This window comes from Aythya fuligula, chromosome 8 (assembly GCF_009819795.1).
Source record: "Aythya fuligula isolate bAytFul2 chromosome 8, bAytFul2.pri, whole genome shotgun sequence".
NCBI lineage: Eukaryota > Metazoa > Chordata > Aves > Anseriformes > Anatidae > Aythya > Aythya fuligula.
The window spans coordinates 30085409-30106439 of NC_045566.1; the positions used below are offsets into that span (position 1 = coordinate 30085409).

General features: G+C 35.9%; 1 protein-coding gene across 5 annotated transcripts in view; it reads right to left on the reverse strand.

The window, feature by feature from the left end:
- Positions 1–339: 339 nt before the first annotated feature.
- PTBP2 (polypyrimidine tract binding protein 2) overlaps positions 340–21031 on the reverse strand; it is a 47868-nt gene continuing 27176 nt past the window's right edge. For 2 of the 5 annotated variants that reach the window (XM_032191929.1, XM_032191925.1), the window contains 9 exons: positions 18626–18790; positions 18439–18549; positions 10025–10220; positions 3718–3872; positions 2253–2286; positions 1696–1788; positions 1136–1352; positions 961–1038; positions 340–831 (listed from right to left, as the gene is read on the reverse strand). In XM_032191929.1, coding sequence (XP_032047820.1) covers positions 699–831; positions 961–1038; positions 1136–1352; positions 1696–1788; positions 2253–2286; positions 3718–3872; positions 10025–10220; positions 18439–18549; positions 18626–18790 — 1182 coding nt within the window. In that variant the 3' untranslated portion in view covers positions 340–698. The remainder of the gene's footprint in view (positions 832–960; positions 1039–1135; positions 1353–1695; positions 1789–2252; positions 2287–3717; positions 3873–10024; positions 10221–18438; positions 18550–18625; positions 18791–21031) is intronic. The other 3 variants (XM_032191928.1, XM_032191927.1, XM_032191926.1) reach the window with 3 other exon arrangements.

The following is a 21031-nucleotide window of genomic DNA, read 5'->3' on the forward strand; positions in this document are numbered from 1 at the left end:
CTATAATGCTTTTCACTTCGGGCTCAAAGTCACAGAAGTCACTTCTTGTCCTTTACAAAATTAATATTCTGTACCTTGTTAATTTTAACAAATGCCTACATTCAATAACTGAATCTAGACCAGAACCATGAAATATAAAAGGCCTTTTTTTTTTTCCTGAAAAAAGCACAAAGCAAAAAATTGCAAAATCAAATAACATTGTTTTATTCTTTCAGCATAATGCATCTTACCCCATTAAAAAGAAAAATACGTGACAGGCCCGCAGATAAAGAAATCAATTCCAAGCAGGAGAAACAAAAGCTTAACCTTTTTACACACCCCTGCCTAAACATATTGAAATTATCATGTAACAGTGTGCCCCAGACAACCAAATTCGTTTTTACTAGTTACGCAATTTCAGCAGTACTAGTTTTCCCTTTTAAGGCACGTATGTCAACTCAGTTGAAAAACTGTGGTATTAACTTGAAATCTTTGAAACAAAATGATGATTTATCTAAACAACAGTTGGACAACAGCAGTTAGTATCACTGCTTTTTAATTTTTATTTTTTAATTTTTATTTTTTAAACAAACAAGGAATGATAACAGCATGAAAGAAAATCCAAAAATAGAAGACAAACTCTGGTCCCCACTCTCCTGAACAGTCAATAGGTGACAACACCAAACAATGCAATACACCCTCATTTTCAATCTGCCTTTTTAAATAGTTGACTTGGAGAAAGAAACTCTCAGATGGTGATTTTCTCCAAGATTGTAATTGTGAAGATCAATCAAAGCCTGAATAGCTTCTTCTACTGTTGACATCTGAAGAAGGGCCATCTTGTGATCTCTTCTGAAACAAAATAATGGCATTAGGAACTCAAACAATACAGGGGTTGTTACTAATGTTTTCCTTAAGACATGCCACAAAAACACAATTAAGCTGTCCTTTGTTGAAACTGTGTACAGAAAAGTTACTTACTGAAAAAATTTAAATGCTTTCACAGTGCCTCCAGTGTTAGCAAACAGTGTGCGGAGATCCTCTTCTGCTACTGACGGTCTACAGACAGAAAACAAGCATAACCAGAAAATTACTAATCCATTCAGTGTGTTGTGATAATATTAATACTACTGCCTTACTGACAGCCAACACTCACGGAATATTGGATAAATGAAGAGTTGCAGATGGAGGGAATATATTCTGAAAGTTTTTTGAACCAGGTTTCTTGAAGCGATGCAGCGGTGAATTACCAAAATCTTTAGTCAGCCCTTGGTCATCAAGCCCCTCTCGAGGTAGTTGTACTGTCTGATGTTTAGAAAGGGTAACCCGAATAATCTTTCCATACATTTTTTGTCCATTAAGATGGCTCATGGCTGAAAAAGACAAGAGGTTTACTCAATTTAGTATTTCAACAGCATGTTGCATATCACACACAACCCTACAAACAAGGAAAAAAACCACAAGAAAATCAAAGGGTCGTTGCACTAGAATCAAAAACGAGATCTGCTGAGTGTTTAAAGACCTCCACACGTGTTTCAGTTGTTGAATTCATTTAGGCTATTGTGCAAACTTTTTGGAACCTAATACAATAGGATTTTGGATCTTGTTAATACAACAAAAATTGACAGATGAAAACATGCTTAGTTCACCTGATTTCACATAGCTTAATTTCAAATACTTATACTATTGGGAATATAAATAGAAATCTAGTCTTACCCAGCTGCGACTGGTTTCCATCAGCCATCTGTATAAGAGCACTGTCTTTCTTATTGTATAAAATCTTCACACGCTGCACATCACCATAAACACCTTTTCAAAGTCAAAGGTAACCCAAAAGAAAACCGTTACTTTAAAGCCAGTCAACTAAGTTACGCATTTTGACATATCAATGGAACATTCAGACAGCAACAAGATCACTCACTCAAACTCAACACTCTCACAAATGAATCAAGGAGATAAAGATTTTGAATAGTGAATTTTGAAAAGAATAATTTCTGATAAACCCTCAAAGCTATGTGAATGATATTAAATTAAAGACCATGCAAAATATATTAGCATGCATTAAAAGAAAATCCGTGTCTATGGAGAGTTTTAAACAGCAAAAGAAAAATAGCGAAAGATTTACTATTCAACTTTAAGCCAAAGTGCTAGCTACAAATAAGAATTAAGGTGAAACAAACAAAACAAAACAAAACAAAAAAAAAACAACAACAAAAAGCAAAACAAAACAAAATTAAATCAATAATAAAAGTATAGTGCTAACAATAACATACCGAAGAGGGTAAACAGACTTTGGGGCGTAACCATCTTTAGAAGGAGAGAAGAGCAAGCAGCGTAAGACAAGAAGAGAGAAGAGTCGAGGAAGAGCGGAGATGAACAGATCATCCATAACGAAGGGTGGTTCCCGCAGAATGGTGAGGTGGTCATGGATCATGGTTTCAAGGCGGTTAATTGGGGCAAGTTGGTCCGAGGAACATTTTGTTCAAGCACAGAAGCATGAACGTAGGGAATGAAGACAGGGAACACAGACAAAGACAAGGAGAAAAGGGTAAAACAGGGAAGGGCACGGGAATTTGGGTAAAGACAAGGAAAGGGAAGTTGAACACAAAGGGAAAAGGATGAAATGGGGAAGGGAAAACAGCAATGCAGAAGAAAAAAATAAGTGGGGAACAAAAAAAAATAAAATATAGGTCAGTACATAGGAAATGCAGGAATTTGGTCAGAAAATGGTTGGTTTATGTACTGTACAAGAAAAACTGAGTAAAATGTAGTCACCCAAGACAAATATGGGTAAAGTACATTCATATCAAAGAGTAAACTACAGCATTTCATCTCAACATGAAAATAAATTAAAAAAAAGCATGCAATAAAAATTTTAAACTTTAAACTTTAACTGCGTAAGCATGGCTGGTTATGAAATGCAGGCAAAAAATCTTTCAAAATGGCACTCTGACCTAAAACATTTTAACATGCAAGACTGGATGACAAACTAGTACCAGATGATAAAATAAGCTTAATGATTTATAGTGACAGAGGCCAGTTAAAAATGGAACAGCTAGACTGATACAAACTTCCCACATTTCATACCAGCTTTCACAGCCATCAAAATAAATGTAAAGGACAGTAAAAATGCGTGACTAAACAAACCCCTTTAGATTTCAGAGTTAGCAAGAAAGATACAGTGAAGGTAAAAAAAGCTTTGTCACCATTTTTTTTTTTTTTTTTTTTTTTTAATAAGACAAATGAGTAACTGCCAAGAAAAAAATTACTAAGAGAGACTGGAAGAGTGCCTCACCGAGATCTTTGGGAGAACCTTTAAAGAAAAATGTGTTAGAGTAGTTCACATAAATTAAAACCTTAAAACGTGAGATACAAGCATGAAATGAAGCAGCAAACAATTAGAAGAAACAAAAATGGGAATTCTAGTTTACATGATTATAATTGCAAAAGAAAAAAAGCTTTCAATTCAAATGTCAAACATGCAGTAATTACCATATTTTTCTTAGAAAATAAGGTAGCCAACTATCAAACGACATTAACTTGTTAGCTACCTGGAAAAACAAAAGTATTCAACAATAATGGTTTTTAAATTAACTTTGGGGGAGGGTAGGGAGTAATAAACAGCAAAAATACCATGAGCTTAAAATCCAAATATGAGAGACCAAATTCAAAGAAATTATAAGATACTGATTGATGAAGTATGGCAAAAGAGGAAAAACACTGAATTGTTTTACTGACCTCTTCATTTAAATTGCTAACCAGGAGGACTGTATTGCCACCAGCTGAGACTCCAGGCATTCCCACACGGCCAGCAGCAGCAGCAGCTGCAGCAGCAGCAGCATTTGGAATAGCCAAAGGACTCAGAGCTCCTGGAACAGCTGCAACAGGAAGCCCTAATTTTAAAATAAAGCATATTTTACGAAACACACACAAGTCGTTTAAGAAAAAAAGCACCTATATCAGTACAAGTGTTGCATACAACACTCTACAGAGCAGACCACTCCGCTGTTACAGTCGTCCAAAGAGTTTTGATATGGGTTAAGTAAACATGAGGAACAGAAATCACCCTTTGAGAGGCATTGTTCACTTCAACTTGATGCTTCAGGCTAAATACACAGCACTAGAGTTGGTCAGGTGAAAAGGCCTACATAAACTGCATAAAGGAGATGAGGAGGCAAACTTCTAAATTCAGGATTCAAAGTAGCACCAAACTGGTTACTCCATGACTTTATGCAATCCGATTCTTTGAAGAAGCACACAGCTATTAGCTGAACCTTCAGCCATGCTTTACTGTTCTTCAACAGAAACTGAAATCCTGGAGAGATCTGGTGGTTTTGCCTGGTGATGTCACTGGTATACCAGGCAAGTATGCTACTTCAGGATCCATTAAAGGTTCTTATGACACTACACACACTTCATAGAGGACCATCTTTATCATATGTTACCAACAGTTTATTTGTACATTTTAAAGAATCCAGTAAAAGGATATTTATATAGCAAAAAGGGTAAAGAAAAGAAAAAAAAAAAATCAGAACTTCAGTATTTTATTTTCTTCTACTGAAATTGGCTTCTCAGATTTCAGCATTTTGGCAAAATTTCGGATGTTTATATGATAATACTAAGCTAACACTTCTGACCAGTCTTCCAGAATGTCAGGTAGACAGTCTAAATATAACCTGTACACTATGTACGTAAGACTGTTTTCCTTCCTTTAAAATAAAGCTTAATGTAGGAAGTCTTTATGAGAAAGCAAATTTCTTCAGTTTCAGTCAATGACCAAATATGACAATGACAACAGTAAAGACAGTCATCTGTATACTCAAAAAGATCCAGATTTAGTATCAAAAGGGAAAACATGTAGGGAAAGGAGATGTTTTCATACAGGGGGATAAATATGGTTACAACTTTTTTTTTTTTAAATTCTCTAGAAAAGATCTCCAACACTTTATGTATACTTTATTACACGAATTCATAAAAAAAATAAGTAATTCAGAAAATTAGATTTTGCTGGGCTGGACGAATGTCTCCTCAAAGGGAACAAGACATCCATCACAACTTTGTGAAAGCGCTTATCAAGGATAATACAGAACACATTCTGAAAAATATTTTCTAGTTGTCTCCTATCAAACCATGTAGAAACGTGTTCTAAGAAAGGAAATTAAAAAAAGATACAGCATGGCTTCTGATAAAAGCATTAGTACTCAGATCAAACCAGAGGCATAAGACGTGCTGAGTAATGAAAACATCAGTTAGAAAATTCTAGTCATCTCTTATGAAACAATATAAAGGGAAAGTGTACTAGAATAGAACAACCATTTTATTGCATTACTTGCATTATTCATGGAACTGACCAATAGAAAACAGAAGGAAAAACCCTAATTTGTCATCCTTCCATCCTGCAAACACTCTTATTAGGATTTTATTAAATATGCAACGAAGTGACATGTAACGTGCTTCAGCACATAAGCCAAGCACCAGTTATTTGGGGTTTAAGAAAGCACTTCTCCCAGGTATGCCACTCTATCATCATCCATTATTGAGGCCATCCTCGGTCTTCTCTATGAGAAGATAGAAGTACCAGCTGCTGTCAGAGAAAGAATATCAAATTAGACAGACCACTGCTAGTCCACACATAGTGATTACTGTTTCTCAAAATCAATTTTATAAAGACAGGAAAGCATAAAAACAGATCTATATACCTAGGTGTATAAATAGCAAGACAAAAATCTAATATAGGTCCATTTTGTTCTTGGGTTAAATCTGAAGAATATAGCTTTATTCAAGTAAAAACTATTAATAAAGGAGGCAGTTAAAGAAAGCAGCCCTGCAGAAGAAAGAACAACAACAACAAAAAAAACCAACGTGATAGGCAGGGAAAATCTGCCAATATAAAATACAACTTCTCAAGTAACAATTTTTTAAAATTCCATTCAGTTCTGAAAGTCATATTTTGGAAGTGCAGTTTAGGTGCTTTGTATTGCATATACTGACTCGTATTTGTTTATGCTTGGCCACCACAGAGGTCATACAGACAGAAATGTGATGAATGATATGGTGTGACGGATGTTCACCTGAAGAGAAACAGGTAATCATTTAGCTATGAAAAAATGCTGAGACATTACAGCATTTCAAGTCTTTTAGTGTGTCTAAGCACCTCTCCCTACCCTTAGAAGCTTTAAGATAGTCCAGCAATTTTAGGAATAAAGGAACTTTAAGGATGCTAGAGATGCCTTTATGGTTGGGTATAACCAAGTAGTTGCCTTTAAAAGGCAAAATTCTTCATAGCATTAAACCCTCTACGTGGCATTCTTGGTCTTAGTGATGAAGTTAAAACCAAACATTAATTCAACAGCATTCATACAAAAATGTTTTCAATTGTTATCCTCTGAAACAGATTCATTAAGAATGTTTAGAAGGAAAATTAGTGGAAAGGAGTAATAAAACCTACGAAAAGCAGCGATGAATGAAGTTGTGGTAGCCCATAACTACAGCAGCATATTTCCAGCTGTTTATTTGTATTTAGCATAATTTGTAGTGGTTAAGTACAATACATTTGCTATTTATTCTAAGCTTTTTTTCCTCTCTAAGATCTCCTGTAACCTTCGTCACCTCATGTATAAAAGAAATACACATTCAAAACCAAACAACCATTTGCTGCCGATAATTCATTTGAAAGCAACCAATTCTGTCCATTAGTGAATTTCTGCTTTCAAAACAAAGCAAGGCTCATTGCAAATACGTACAATTTACAGTCTCTAAGATTTCTGACAACTTAGTTACATCAAAACTGATGATACAGTAAATATGAATGAGTATATTATACACATGAGCTAGGATCATCTAGTCAGAAAATATTTTTCCACCTGATTATATAGCAGACAGACCTTATTTCTTAAAAGGGTCAGACAAATTATGAACCCATAGAAAACAATTCTTGATCTGTAGGTCCCTACCATTTGCTACTGTAAGTCAAAATTGTAAAAAGATTAATTTGTACTGTAATTATTAGTTATCGCACAACACCCTGGTGACGATTTGAGGACTCACCTGCAACTATTTAGAAACGTGAGCTACTTTGTCAAGAAGATGAACTGGTATTTGAAAGCTCTGTCATCATTAATTTTATTTTAGCTTTCAACAATTACAGATAACAGGATTTTGCTTTTTCTGGATATTAATTGAACCATACAAACATTATATATCTTCCTTCCTAGCCACTGAGTCATTTACCTAAAAGGTCAAACACAGTATGTCATGTATTACTTATTCGTCCTCGAAGTACTTTTTTCCATGACTTCTGAAGTGCAAATTATTAATGACACTTTAATACAAGGCAAATTAAAGCTATACTAAAAATATAACATGAACTTGTGTGAAAAACATTGGCAGGAATAGTCACCTTAATGTAGGAACATGTAACTATGACTGAACTAGATTTACTCCCTACATTTTTCATTATAGAAAACAATTGTAAAACAAAATAAAATGTGAAAATAAAATACAGAAGCAGGAAGAAGTGACTGCCATCATTCTACCATATTTCACTCATCATGGTTTGCTAACCTCCATCTTGTAACTCTGAACTTTAAAGTGTTCTCACCTTTCTCCTTTTGCATATCTGAATAGAAACACAGCCACAAACTGCATGCACAAGCACCCGTTCAGGCTTTCATTTTTTCTCTCCTATCCTTTCTTATTGATGTTACTAATATTTTGTGCATTTTTGCACGGTAAACAGCACAGAATGAGAACCCTGTTCTTCCATATTCAAACGATCATCATTCCCACTTTGACATCTGAATGGCTAAGACAGCAACAGTACTAACAGAGACCCCTTTTGTGAAGTTTTAAAGACTTTGAGCCCTGCAGCTGAAAAAAGGCAACCATGGAAAAAACAAGCAGCACAAGAAGAGATGACAGTATCGTCATCCTCACTTGCCAGATGAAGCACAGTTAAAGACATACCCAGCTATCTCAAGTCTCTTCCAATACATAATCCTCATTACTCATCAAAATAAACACATGACTGACTTCACTGATGCTCAGAAAACTTTCAACAGCTGCAATCAAAGTTACTTGTGTTACAATCCTTTTATTTTCCTGCTGCTTAGGAAACAAGTGCAACTGAAGAGATGCATTCAGACAGTGAGAATTAAAATATTTAATTAGTTAATACGACTGGCATCTTCATAATTCTACTAGCAAAAAACATGAATACATAGAACAAGCCTAATTAAAATCAAAAGGTTAAAAGAACTTGAGCAGTTTTGTGGACAAAAATCACAAAAGCATCTAAGTAACCTACAAGCCTAATACACCAGAACATTAGATCTCCTAAACATAAGTCATTTGGATACTCTGATAACTTTACAACTATAGTAAACCCAATTACTAAACACATCCAGAGTGATACAGTGATTCAAGTATCTTCAAAGTGCTATTCCATTATGCCGAGCAAATTAAAGTCGTCAATTTGACATGTACTAGGAAGCACTATACACCAAGAAATATGTTAGAAGACAGACTGGAAATCAACTTCTCAGGACTCAGGAAAATGTCAGAATTAGAGCTACATATTTCATGTATTTGACACCATTTTTTATGACTCTTTAACTCTCTTCTCCCAAATCCACGCCTTACAGCGCATAAATAGATTGGTCTCATTAATAAACAGATTTGGTATTGTTTTTTTCTCTTTACTGTTCATACTGCAGCCCCACATCTAGTACCACTGTGCTCTGACAAATGAATTACTAATTGCTTTGAGTGCTACAGCACTCACCTCTATGATGTCAAACTTCACACTCATCCATCTTCCCTATCAATCTATGAGATGAAAGATTTCATACTTCCAATGTTTAACGATGAGCAGTTAAAACAAGATACCTTACTGGGGGGATTCTATGCCTAGGTATGAAATATATCCTTTAAATAATCAGATTTCTGAAAAAGGCAGCTAATGCAGCTTTCAGTAGCCATAACTAGTACACTGACCCTCTTCCTGTGTATAGCTTTCACTATAGGCCGCCTAACTGCTGTAACACAGAGGGCAGAGGCTTGCCTTTACTCTTTACATTTCCTCTTTACTTTGTATTAACTCTGACTCACTCTGAGTTGGCCCATCCTTTACAAAAAGCAACACAAGAAATCTGTTGTTCTTAAGTTCCCTGTAGAAGAAAAATGAGAAATGATGAAGAAAAAGGAAAAGACTAAGTGGGAAGAACAGTGATCACAACATAAAAAATCACGTTTCATAAAAGTCATAAGATTACGTCTGATATTTTGAAGAGTGAAAGGTGTTTGCACCAAAGAATATCAACTTCACAGAAGTAGCAGTGAAACACATGTAATGAACTATAATAAATTAAAATAAAACCCAGAGTATTACAAATTTATCCCAAAGCATGCAGAACATGCTGAATTCAGTATTTTGCTAACACTTGAAAATGTAATTGTATGTTTTTCAAGGCAATTCACCTATTTCTTGTGATGAGCTCGAAAACTGACTGGATATTAGAACTCATCTACCATAAATCTAGAAGTGCAGCTACCTATTTTTTTTTCCTGCAATTTACAAAACAAAGGGGCACTTTTTTTTTTTTTTAAAGCAAACAGCATAATCATTCCTCATTGAAGGAATAAAACTAAATGCTATTTTTAACAACCTGATATTACAAATAAGCATTCATGAGAGTGCAACATGCAAATCATGTTAAGTCTGTTACAAACATGGTTGGGAGAGTGGGCAAGGTGGGCCGTAGCAGCTGACTACCAGGAACATTAGAAAGAAGTGAAAACTGGCTTGGGAATAAAAGCAGGAATAGTTAAGATTTCCTTTTAATATGCATTTCTCATTTGTCATACGTTCTCTCATCTACTTCTCCAGGACTTCTAAAGAGAATGCAATAGTGCTAGTGTCAGATCACAATCTAAAATGAACAGGCCTTTGGACACTATTGCAGTTTAAGATACTTATTCATTAGAAGGACTGACAAACATTTTCATCAAGTGACTGCAACACAAAAGTACAATGCCAGAGTCATACCTAAAAGGGAGGTCTCCTTTGCAAATGCTGCAGCAATAGCTGGGTCCAGCGCTGGTTGTCCATCACCAGATGGAAGATCAGGACGAGTGTAGTCTCTGCTTTTATCGTTGTTGTACTTGACATTCAAATTCACCAATTTGGAAAAATCAATCCGCAGCGTACAGCAAGCATTATAAATATTCTGACCATCTAGGGCCTAGAAAAAGAAGTCAATTTATTTAAAATAATATATAATACACATTGGATGTTCTTAAAAAAGACAAGGCCAGCATTTATATATTTATCCCTCTTACTGTCTAACTTAAAACCAATTAAGGTTACAATGCATTAACCTCTTTTAGCGTGATTCCAGGAAGCTCAACGTTTACTTCTCTTACCAAGAGACTGCTTATGCACCAAGGTGGGAAGAGATATTTTAGTGCAAGCTTAAAGGTTAGTCCGTTGAATATAATTAATTAGCCTGCATTCCACAGCATAGCTGCAGCACAGACAAAATGCCAAACATTTCTCAGAAAGTTAAAAAGCAAACAAGTACGTTTCTAAAACAAAAGATGACCTGAGAAACTATGAGAAAAACACTAAGCTTGTATACCACATAGTGGATTGCTATATATTGAAGCAGAACGTTTACATTGTTCTTGCAGGTTTTTGTTCTCCCCTTAAAGGAAGTTATTGCAAAAAAATTGAAGTATTATCTGTCAATCTAATATTAATTATGCTTAAAAATTCTATTTCCACAATTAATTGGTGCTTCTAAATGGATGTCTACCAACAGTAAAATTCACATGAACTCTTAACACAGTACCACTTTGACCCACTTGACCTCTATATACTTTGCCCATCTTCATTCTATACCAGATAAATGAATATATCTGGATTTTATTCCATTTGCATTTTGGGCATACCTTCATTTAGTGTATAGAGCACTAACAGCTATATAGAAGAAATCAGCAAATCAACACCTGCCATAAGTTATTTTATATTTTCAATAAATGTTAAGAAGTGATCACAGAACTCATCTGAAGAAAACAAAAAACCCTAACATGCTTTCAAATACCAAACTCAGATCTTTCATTTTTCTTGATTAATGCAGTACTGAAATGCATCACCTCTGGCCTAAACTAGCTCTTGCAGAGCTAGCTTGGTTACACCTGCAACGCACTTCCCAACACATTCAAGTTCTGGTAGGACTTACTATTTCGAGCCAAGCACTGTGTGAACCTAATGGGCCTGCTGGGTACGGAAAGCAACACAGCTATTTTCATACAGTGATGCATCTGGAAACTGAACATCCTGCAGACACCCCCCTGCTAGGTCTGGGCCAGCAAGGCTGTCCCTTCCTCCAAAATATATTATCACAGCTGACATATCACCAGGGCTCACAAAATTGCTTTAAAGAATTAACACCATTAGCAGTCAATGTACAAGAACAAATAAGACAGTACTATTAGGTCTTTCAAGTACTGGGAAAATAAAGTACAAAGAAAAAAAGGATAGAAACCTGACAATCTAGACAATTGTTTCAACAAATACCTAGCAATTAAAGAGAAACTCCTTTAAACTCAGCTTGAACAATGTTTTATACAGTATCAGCAACATAATCTACTGCCCTGATTCACAGAATACAAGCAGAGAATTAATTTTGTATTTTGTGGGGCAAGGAGGATGAGGGGAAAAGGAGGGCAATCAACAATACAAAATAAAGTATTTGTTAACTCTTTCACATACAGGGAGGAAGCAAACTTCAAGACCTTCCTGAGGTTTGTATTTCAGAATATCTGACCGAAACACTTACATACAAAAAAGTACATACCAGAGAATCAATCACCACTTTTACAAGACTTAATGTTCTAAAATACACTAAGATACAGATTAAAGGCAGATCCAGTTTACACAGCCAATGTCCTTACCATCAAGAAATAACCATTCATAACAAAAACTAGGTACAACCGGGACCAAAAAGCAGTACTTGTTTAGCTTTGTCCAAATCACAGAACGTGACATAAAGCTTTAAGTCTTCAAAACACAATCAAGACTCTCATTATACCTCTCTTTGGAGTCTGTAGACATGTTGATTTATGGCTGGCAGAAGGATGTTAGTGATTAAAATCTTTAGCCTTAAAAAATAGAAATAGTAGCAAACCACAGTATTACCTATGTTTGTAGTTTCCAGTCTAGTCAATGGTTAAGAGAGAGCCATGCAAGTAATTAAAACTTATACTGAAATTACTAAAAGGTTTAAATCCTATCATTCTGAAAAACTCAGTTACCTGAAGTACATACAAAAGAATACAGCACAATAGAAATCCCTCATAGCGGGAGCGGAGACAGTCGGAAAGAAGCTCCTGAACCAGAATGGAAGGAGATGCACTCTTAATGAGCAGTGCAGTCACGCTCTAGAAAAAGCTCCTTGCAACAGATAAAAACAGAAAATCCACCCCACCAGCCTCTACCAGCAGCATCATATGCCAACAACTGTGCAAGAAAGATTGCCAGCAACTTTAACAGGTGATCTTGAAAAAACAAAGTCACAATCGTGAACGCTTATCCTCAGTTCCTTTTTATACAGCAAAAAAAGCATGTGCAAAGTTCCTCCCAGAGAGGAACTAAAAAAACTAATGACAGTAACAGAACTGTTAGTGAACGTACATATAGATACAATCTCAAAGAACTTTAGTTACTGCTAAGAAACTTTTCTTTCTTTGAGCACTTATCTATACATATTCACGTGTGACAGTGCCACACCACTTGCATGCCAAACCAAGGAGAACAAGTACAGAATGAGAGCATCATTCTTTATCTTGCCTCTGACAGCAAAACCATTACGTAAGCCTCAACAGAAATAACAAAACTTATGCCATCGTGGACAGATACTTCAGTGGATACTTACGCAACTGCTCTGATACTGAATCTTCTGAAATTCAGGCCCCTGCCTTCCTCCCTTCCCCCATTACATAAAAGTGTACCATTCTCTTGGCCTTTCCTAAGGGGGAAAATGAGCCTGACAAGTTGGTTCATCTCCTGCCAAGAGCTTGTCGTACCGACTCACTCTTGGAGAAGCCCACTATGGTATTTAAGAGCACACAAACAAGATGGCCAGTAAGAATATGCAGACGACCAATAGAAAACAGCAGTGAAAGAAAAAAGCTTAAGTTCAGACCAATACCCATAACCCCAGGAATGGTGCACATGCTTAAACTGATACAGAAGATCTCAACTCTACAGTACAAACTTGCTTTCACCATTAAAACTTTCTTTACAGCCACTAACATTGCTATTGGGATGAAAAACAGACAAAACACTTCACACCTCCTAATCACTAAGTATGCTGCACAGTTCCTCATCGGCTATGACAGCTAAGGAAAGGAACAAGCCAGAAATTGAGAAAAAAATCAAAAACCCCCAGTGCTGCTCAGAGTTTCAAAATAGTGGAAAGTTGATGTGGCTGGGAAGAAGCCAGTATTCCTAGATAACCACTACAGTAGAATTCAAAATACTTTGAAAGGGTCCTAGTAACCAGGCTTAGATTCACAAAGAATCCAAAATCTGCTCATGTCTTAAAGCAGCATCTTTCATAAAAGGTAAGAATAGGCAAGCACAGCCTAACAACAAAGAAAACAGCAGAACTAACCTGGTGAAAGATCCAAAATAGAGAACTGTGATGGTATGCCTGAGTGCAAGAATGACCATACATATGGAATGAAATACAAATATTTATATATATATTTTTTGGTAATAGCAACCAGGAAGATGAAGTGATGAAAATGGCTGAGAAAAAGAATCCCAGATGAAGAGGAGAGATGAGAAGAGACTATTCCAATAGGAAAACAAAGCTCGAGGAAGAGTATTTCCATCTATTATTCAAACAATCAAACACACACAAGCTTTTCTGCAAAAGGACAGCAAGAGTTTCTATCTAGGCACCATGGAGTTGTAACACTTGCATCTCATTCTCAAATGTGACTGTACTTGTTGAGAGAAGTGACAGCAGCAGCAGCTAAGGTGAACTCAGCAGAAGTACCCTATGAGATTACAAAATGTTGTCACATCCTGAATGACTGATGCAGCTCTCTGATGCAGCCTCGTGCAGATCTATCAGTAGGCTCTGATGTGGAGAAAGAGAATGTTATTTGAATAATTTCTTCTGTCAGGCCTTGCTTGCCTGAATGAATGAATTTCTGATGTAACAGATAAAATTCACAGTTCTTTTTACTTTCAGGGTTCAAGATGACTCAAAATCCTTGTGATAGAATGGCCCCTGGAAAAGTACTGTAGTTGTAGGAACTATGCTTTGATGAGCTTCTCCCAGTGCCTGTATAGACCATCAACCTGGGGAATTAAATGCCCCTACAGAAGATGGTCAAATTAGCCCTCTGAACTTCAGGGAGAGAGATGTTACTTACAAGGTTCTTTAGATAATTCACATATAGTACAAAGATGACAAACAAGAATGCAGTTTGGTAGATAGAAAATGATTTCTGTTTAGACATCCTGATTTCCCAGTTCAGCAATGTAGCTCAGAAATTCAGCTACCATGTATTTCTAGAGACACAGGGCTTCAAGCCACAGCAAATAGTGTATCTGCACCTCTCTTTGTCAAGCACTGCAAGCACCTAATGTGATCATCCAAAACAGGAAACAGATCTATCGCATGATGAGAATAGCTTGAAAGCACTTGATTGATAAAAAAAAAAAATCAAATTAGACTGGAAAGAAAAAAAAATGAGCACAGAGGAAATACAACGAAACCATTGGAGTCCCCACCATCTCTCTCTCCCCAAACACAGCAGAAACTAAGAATAATATTTTAAAAAGGACATGATGTAACAGTATTAAAAGAAATCCCAAGAGATCCTTACAAAACATACTCCAGACTCAAGTAAGTACCTCAAAGGTGATATAGTAAATCTTGGGAGAGATGTGTCTGTCCCAAGTGCATCCTATGGATACGCCTTTGAATGAAACTGTTTCTTTTGAGACAAGTGTCTTGGACACAAGAGGTTTCTGTGGCTAAACACCATATGTAAAGCATAATCCATTATCCAAAAATGAGCTTTTGTGTGCAGTTCCGTGACTAAAGGACCAGTCATATTCTCCTCTACAAAGTTGGAAAGTCAAGGACATGAACATCGTTACTGCATTTGCTGGACTTTCTGCTACAATGTATGCAGTCCAGCTCTCTCCTGGTGATCTAAATATTGCTTATCATTCATTTCAGCTAAGTCTTCTTCAGCATTCAAGGTGTCCAAAAATCCTTAATGCAATAATCTAAGATCACTGCCCTGAATCTAAATATCTTATCTTGAGATGTCATTGCTTTGTGTTCCAAAAATGACTACCTGAAGTTCCCATTACAGATTTTATGGCAACAAACCCCAGCAGAAATTTTCCGCAGACCACTACCAGTGCGGAGCCACCCTGAAGCTGTCACTCAAAGCCACTGGAAAGAAGGCATCTCGAATGCGAGTCAGACCTCAACTGAATCTCTGCAGAGAAACAAATCCAGGGTAATACGAAACACCTACATGCCAAGTAAGAACCAAATGGTCAACTGTAACAAAAACTCAGATTTGTGATATTGTTAACTCATTTTGGGTCAAGACAACTGTCATGCGTAGCGTACTTAAGAGTCTCACTTAATCCTGCAGAAGACAAGACATTATTAACTGTCTATAGCCAAAATTTGGCAAGAATACTTCTAATTCGTTTACACAAAGACAAATTTGAATTAGCCAGCTGTGCAGATATAAACACTGGCACTCCAATCTCATTATGGTGTACCACATTAGCAGTATTCCAATATTTATGTTTGATGCTTCTGCTGAGGGTATTATCATTTACTATGAAAATGTGCTGGTTCTGATGCACAGAAAATCTCCTTATGAACACAGACACCTCCATACCACTTTGTTTCACTGAAAGAAGCACAACTGTTCAGTGTGCTCTACTGTTGCAGCTTCTCAGGACTTTCTCCAAACCATGGCTAGACTGCTGAATTGTACAGAACCTGAAGTTTGTCATCTTCACCTTTATTTGTAGATATAATGAACTATAATGATCCAATCTGAAGGCAGTGATGAAACATGAATCAGTGTAGCCATAATCTACTTCTACAGGAAATGAGTTTCTCACAAAGCAAGTGGAGCAGGAATGCAATTTTTCACTACTTGCTCATTCAGATAGCAAAGGAGTCCCACAGGGCTAGAGGGTTCATATTGAACATTCTTGTCAGTGTCACTATTTTCTCAGAACCTTCAAATGAATAGTATCTCTCCTTGGTACTTACATCACTTGAGTTTTTCAAATTGCTCTTTAACTTCCTTAATAAGTCTTCAATTTCTATTAAGGCCACATTCTGATTTCCTGTGAAGAGTGCCAGTGGAAAATTAAATTTCCCCCATTATCTTCTATAGTAACAACTGATGGAAAACAAATCGAAAACTTCTTTACTCTTTTACCATGCTTTTAATTTTGAACTCCATGCAACTTAAATATTGCCACCACATCCGCTTGCTTCTACTATTTCCAGATGTATTTAAACTGTTTTTCTCTTATTATCTGACTTTCTTTCCTTTAGGAAGTTTCGTTTTGGTGACGCTTCATGTTTTACCATAGTAACTCAACCATAAAAACAGTTATTTTACTCTATTTATCTCAGGGAGAGAGGAGGGTGAAGAAAAAAAAAATAAAACCTTCCTTCAAATACAGCATTCTTTATTTACTTAGAAGCTTGTTAAAATGAGAAGCTATACGCCTAAGCCTGTTCCAATTCATTACTTTGGATCAACAGCTTCAGGATCACTCAGACAATGACCACGTGCAGGAGTCACTGTTATTCAATTAAGTTCAGTCATTCACACAGAAGCTGACCACTCCAGTGTCCGAACAAGCTAGCATCAGTTTGTCTGAAGTCAACAACAGCACCAGATTCTGTATTTCTTTTCATATTTTTACATACCTCATCCTTTGTTATTTTGCAACTTCTTTACTGATTTGCAAATTACATGTATCAGTGTAATTCTAGGGATATAATATACAGTCCATTTCACAGACAACATTTTTCCATTAGATCTTCTGATAACATAGGTAAAACCCAAAAAATAAAGTCAAAAAATGCATCACTTAATATTACATTTTACTTCAAAAATGCACTTGTTTTAAAGAGTTATTAATATCTACTACTGAAGAACAACTTTGCAAACACGAATCAAGACTAAATTACAACACTCCGCAACAAATACCCGAGAAACACTTGGATTAAAATATACCTCAAATGGCTTACAATCAATTCCTGCAGCAATTGTAGGTTAAAGATCTAGTTTCTATATCACTATTTGAATTCTACTTACAACCTGAAAGGTGTATCCCATCCATGGGAGTTTTTATTTATTACGGTAATGTATTTGCACCTCCCTCTATTCTGAGGTACCATCTAATATTTTGTATTATACATCTCAGAAAATAATTTTAACTGTATTCCAAGTTTTTAAGTTTTCCAGACTGGTTTTCAGGGGTAGATTAAAGTAGATCATCATAAGCCAAGTTGACAAAGTCCTTGTCCCTGACTAACTTATTTTTTTGGAGTAAGAACACCACTTACACTTTTCTTTTTGATGGCTTTTTTTTTTTTTTTTTTTTTTTTTTTGTGATTCCCTGTTTTGGCCACCCCATACTCTTTTAATCAACGCCCAATATTTCATATGCTGATGAAGATAAAAATGACCATCTTCTACTTTTTAACGTCCATCTTTATCTCAACGTAGTCATAATTCTTAAAGGCAGAGTGTAAATCTAAGCCTGCTTTTTCTTTCCTCCACCTTCCTTCACTTTTTCCCCTTAAGTTCTCAGCTATTCTGTCACCTATGGGTAATAAGCACATTCTATGCTACCATGCAACACAACCAACACATCAATTTTAATCAGCCTTCCATAAACACAGAATGTATGCGAAGGTTTAAAAATATACATTGATTATATTTATCCCTTCATTATTTTTTTTTAAATAATATCTATCCTTCCCTTTTGGTTCACCTTTCCTATTGCCACAAATCTTTTTCCTATTGCTAACAAATCTTATTCACTTAATTCAAAATGTCTGGTCTAGATGACAGTCAATCTTTGTCGTTGTTTATCCATACTCTCTCTCCTGCTGTAATGAATAAAAGTAATTACTGGTTCTTGCCTCTCATATCAAGGACAGAAGAGTCTATGCTCTGAATGCATAGACAATGCATTAGTTCATAGCAAATTTAGTTCATAGCATAGACAATGCTATGAACTAAAATTAGGATCTCGTTCTGTTGTGTCACTGCTGCATCATACTCTGGTCCCACAAGTAAGAAGGCACTCTCTTCTGGGCACTTACAATGAAATCCATGTTTTGTAGCTTAGCCTTAAAAGAGAACTATACTTACTAGTTTTGCTTGCTGTGCATTCACTGGATCACCATACTGCAGTAACGCTTGAAACTGGTTATTCTTTGTGAATGTGATTATCTTCAATACAGCACCAAATTTAGAGAATATCTGTCAAAAACATCATAAAGTTTTACACGCAAGTTCCTGCCAATCACAGCTCAAATTAAAGCAAAATTTGGCTTACCTGATGAAGAACATCCAGAGTTACGGGATAGTACATGTTGTCAATAATTATTCTAAGTACCGGACTCTGAGCTGGAGTCACTGCACTCTCACTCACAGTGGTCCCACTTATGGGAGCATTTGTTGCCTGCACGGCTGTCACTGCTTGAAGAACAGCTTGGGCCCGCTTGAAGACACAAAGCAACAGAAGACATTTAAAGAGATCTTATTTAATATTTCAACACAATAGCTAGAAATTAGTTAGCGATATTCATAATGGTTATCTTCAGAAAAATCAGAGCTACACACAGAACATAACAGAAGTGAAATGCAGTCCAACTTTGTGAAAAAAATGAAAACATCAATTAAGCCTTCAGACTGCATAAGTATCAATCTTCCCAGAAGCAGGCATATTGTTCTACCAATAAGGACAAAAAATAGAGGATTTTGTGTATGTCAAGACTCCTTCGAGACTCTTTTATAGAAAAAAGCCTACAGAAGCCTATTTCTGTAGTGTTTCCAGTTTGTCTTACAGTTAACATTTCAATTCCATTTTAATTACGTAGAAGGCTCTGAAAAAAAAGGGATAATGCTAAACACTACCAAACTTCTCAGTTGTAACACAAGGAAATAATACACAGAACTGACAGTGCCAGAAAGTAGTATCCATAGAGGGGTAAACAACCTGGTGTCTGATATTCACACCCTTTACTAAGAAGAAAAAAAGAAAATACTCTTCAACTGGGGCTGTATTTTGTGTTTGTTTCCCCCCCCCCCCCATTTGTTTTCTTTTGAAACACAAGCAAGGTCTTAGAAATTCAGTTTAATGACAACATCGTAAAAACATAAATCTACTACATTAAACTACTTCTACTGCCAGAACTGAAAGCATCAAAATATTTTTTTTCTGAGAAAGAAAAAGTAGAGGGGAAAAAAGATTTCCAAGTAATACTTCCATTAGGGCAGTCTTATGAAGCAAAACAACACAGAACGAAGAGACAAAGCAAGCATTCCAGGTAAAAATTATGACCAGTTTAAAAAACCAAACCTGATGAACACTTTTAGGTAAATCTTGTTTTCTCAACTACATTTATCATTAATCAACCTAGCTCTATAAAAATGCCTTTTGATAACAGTAAGTTCTTTTTGTTCAGAAAACTAGCAATATCTGCACCACCTTTATCTTTCCTAACAGAAAATGAATAATCAACCCCCTTCTGGCTTATAGTAGGACTCATGAAATGCTAGTTACAGAACACTTACTGCCAGGTACCTCTTTATAGTCTTTAGTTATGGTTAAAGGAAAGATCTGAAATCCTAGGAATATGAATGTTAAAACTGGGCATCAAAGGGTATGGTGGCATAAAAGCCGCTGAAGAGTCACACTACATCCCACGTGCTGTGAAGGTGGTCCTGGGATGTACACAAACTACCATCACTATAGAAGACAGAACAATACCACAGAAAGCTTCTTAAGGCAATATACCCATCCAGTATAAACTGGCATGCAGACAGAATCCAGACACCATTTTTCTCCCCCCAAAATAAAGGTAACTATTTTCCTTTGTAACTAACATTTTGGAAAAAAAGAAAACCAATTTTTGAGTACCTCTGACAGACAAACTATCAAAAGTTTCTAAGGAACTGGAACATTGACGTGATCAACAAGAAAATCAATATTAATTGATCTGAACCAAGATGTCTTTAAAAATAATTTCAGAATAATCATTTTAAAGATAACAGCTACAACTTTACTATTTCCATACCTTATCTAAGACAGGACACCAGTAACAGAAAATGTAACTCTGTATTTTCACAATCTTTTGTAACATCAATGGAATATGACAAATTAACCTTAAAGTAATTTTACTTGTGGTAAATGAATGTCTTTTTCCCTACAATTTGTAAGACAGGGTCATCACATTAGGAAAACCTATTTTGCAAAGGCATTATTTTTGCTAAATTTCCTGTCCTAATACACCCAGACATGATAGATCTATTTTAAAATAGGTTCTGCAGAAGCAAGAACTTGTTTTTCCCTCTACTATCAAGTACGTTTGTATATTAGCATGTTCTTCTTGAGGAACAGTAGATCATAAACTGATGTTACCAGTGCTACCAGAGCGATCATTCAGATCATTGAAACATAGGTATTAGTCATTATCACTATGGAAATTCAAAGAGGCATTAGCATCTCAGTTGCCAGAATTAAATAGTTATTTTTTGTTGTCCTACAGTTTCTAAACTAAGATGAGAATTTATTTTATATAAAAAAAATAAAGCTAAGGCATCTTCAGAATCTATTTTACATTAAGAAAACACATGAAGAAAATTCATCCTAATGGAAAGTTTACACACAAAGCAGAATCCCCTTCAATATCATAAAATGGAACAACATAGGTAAAACAGCAGTGAATGTGGACAAAAG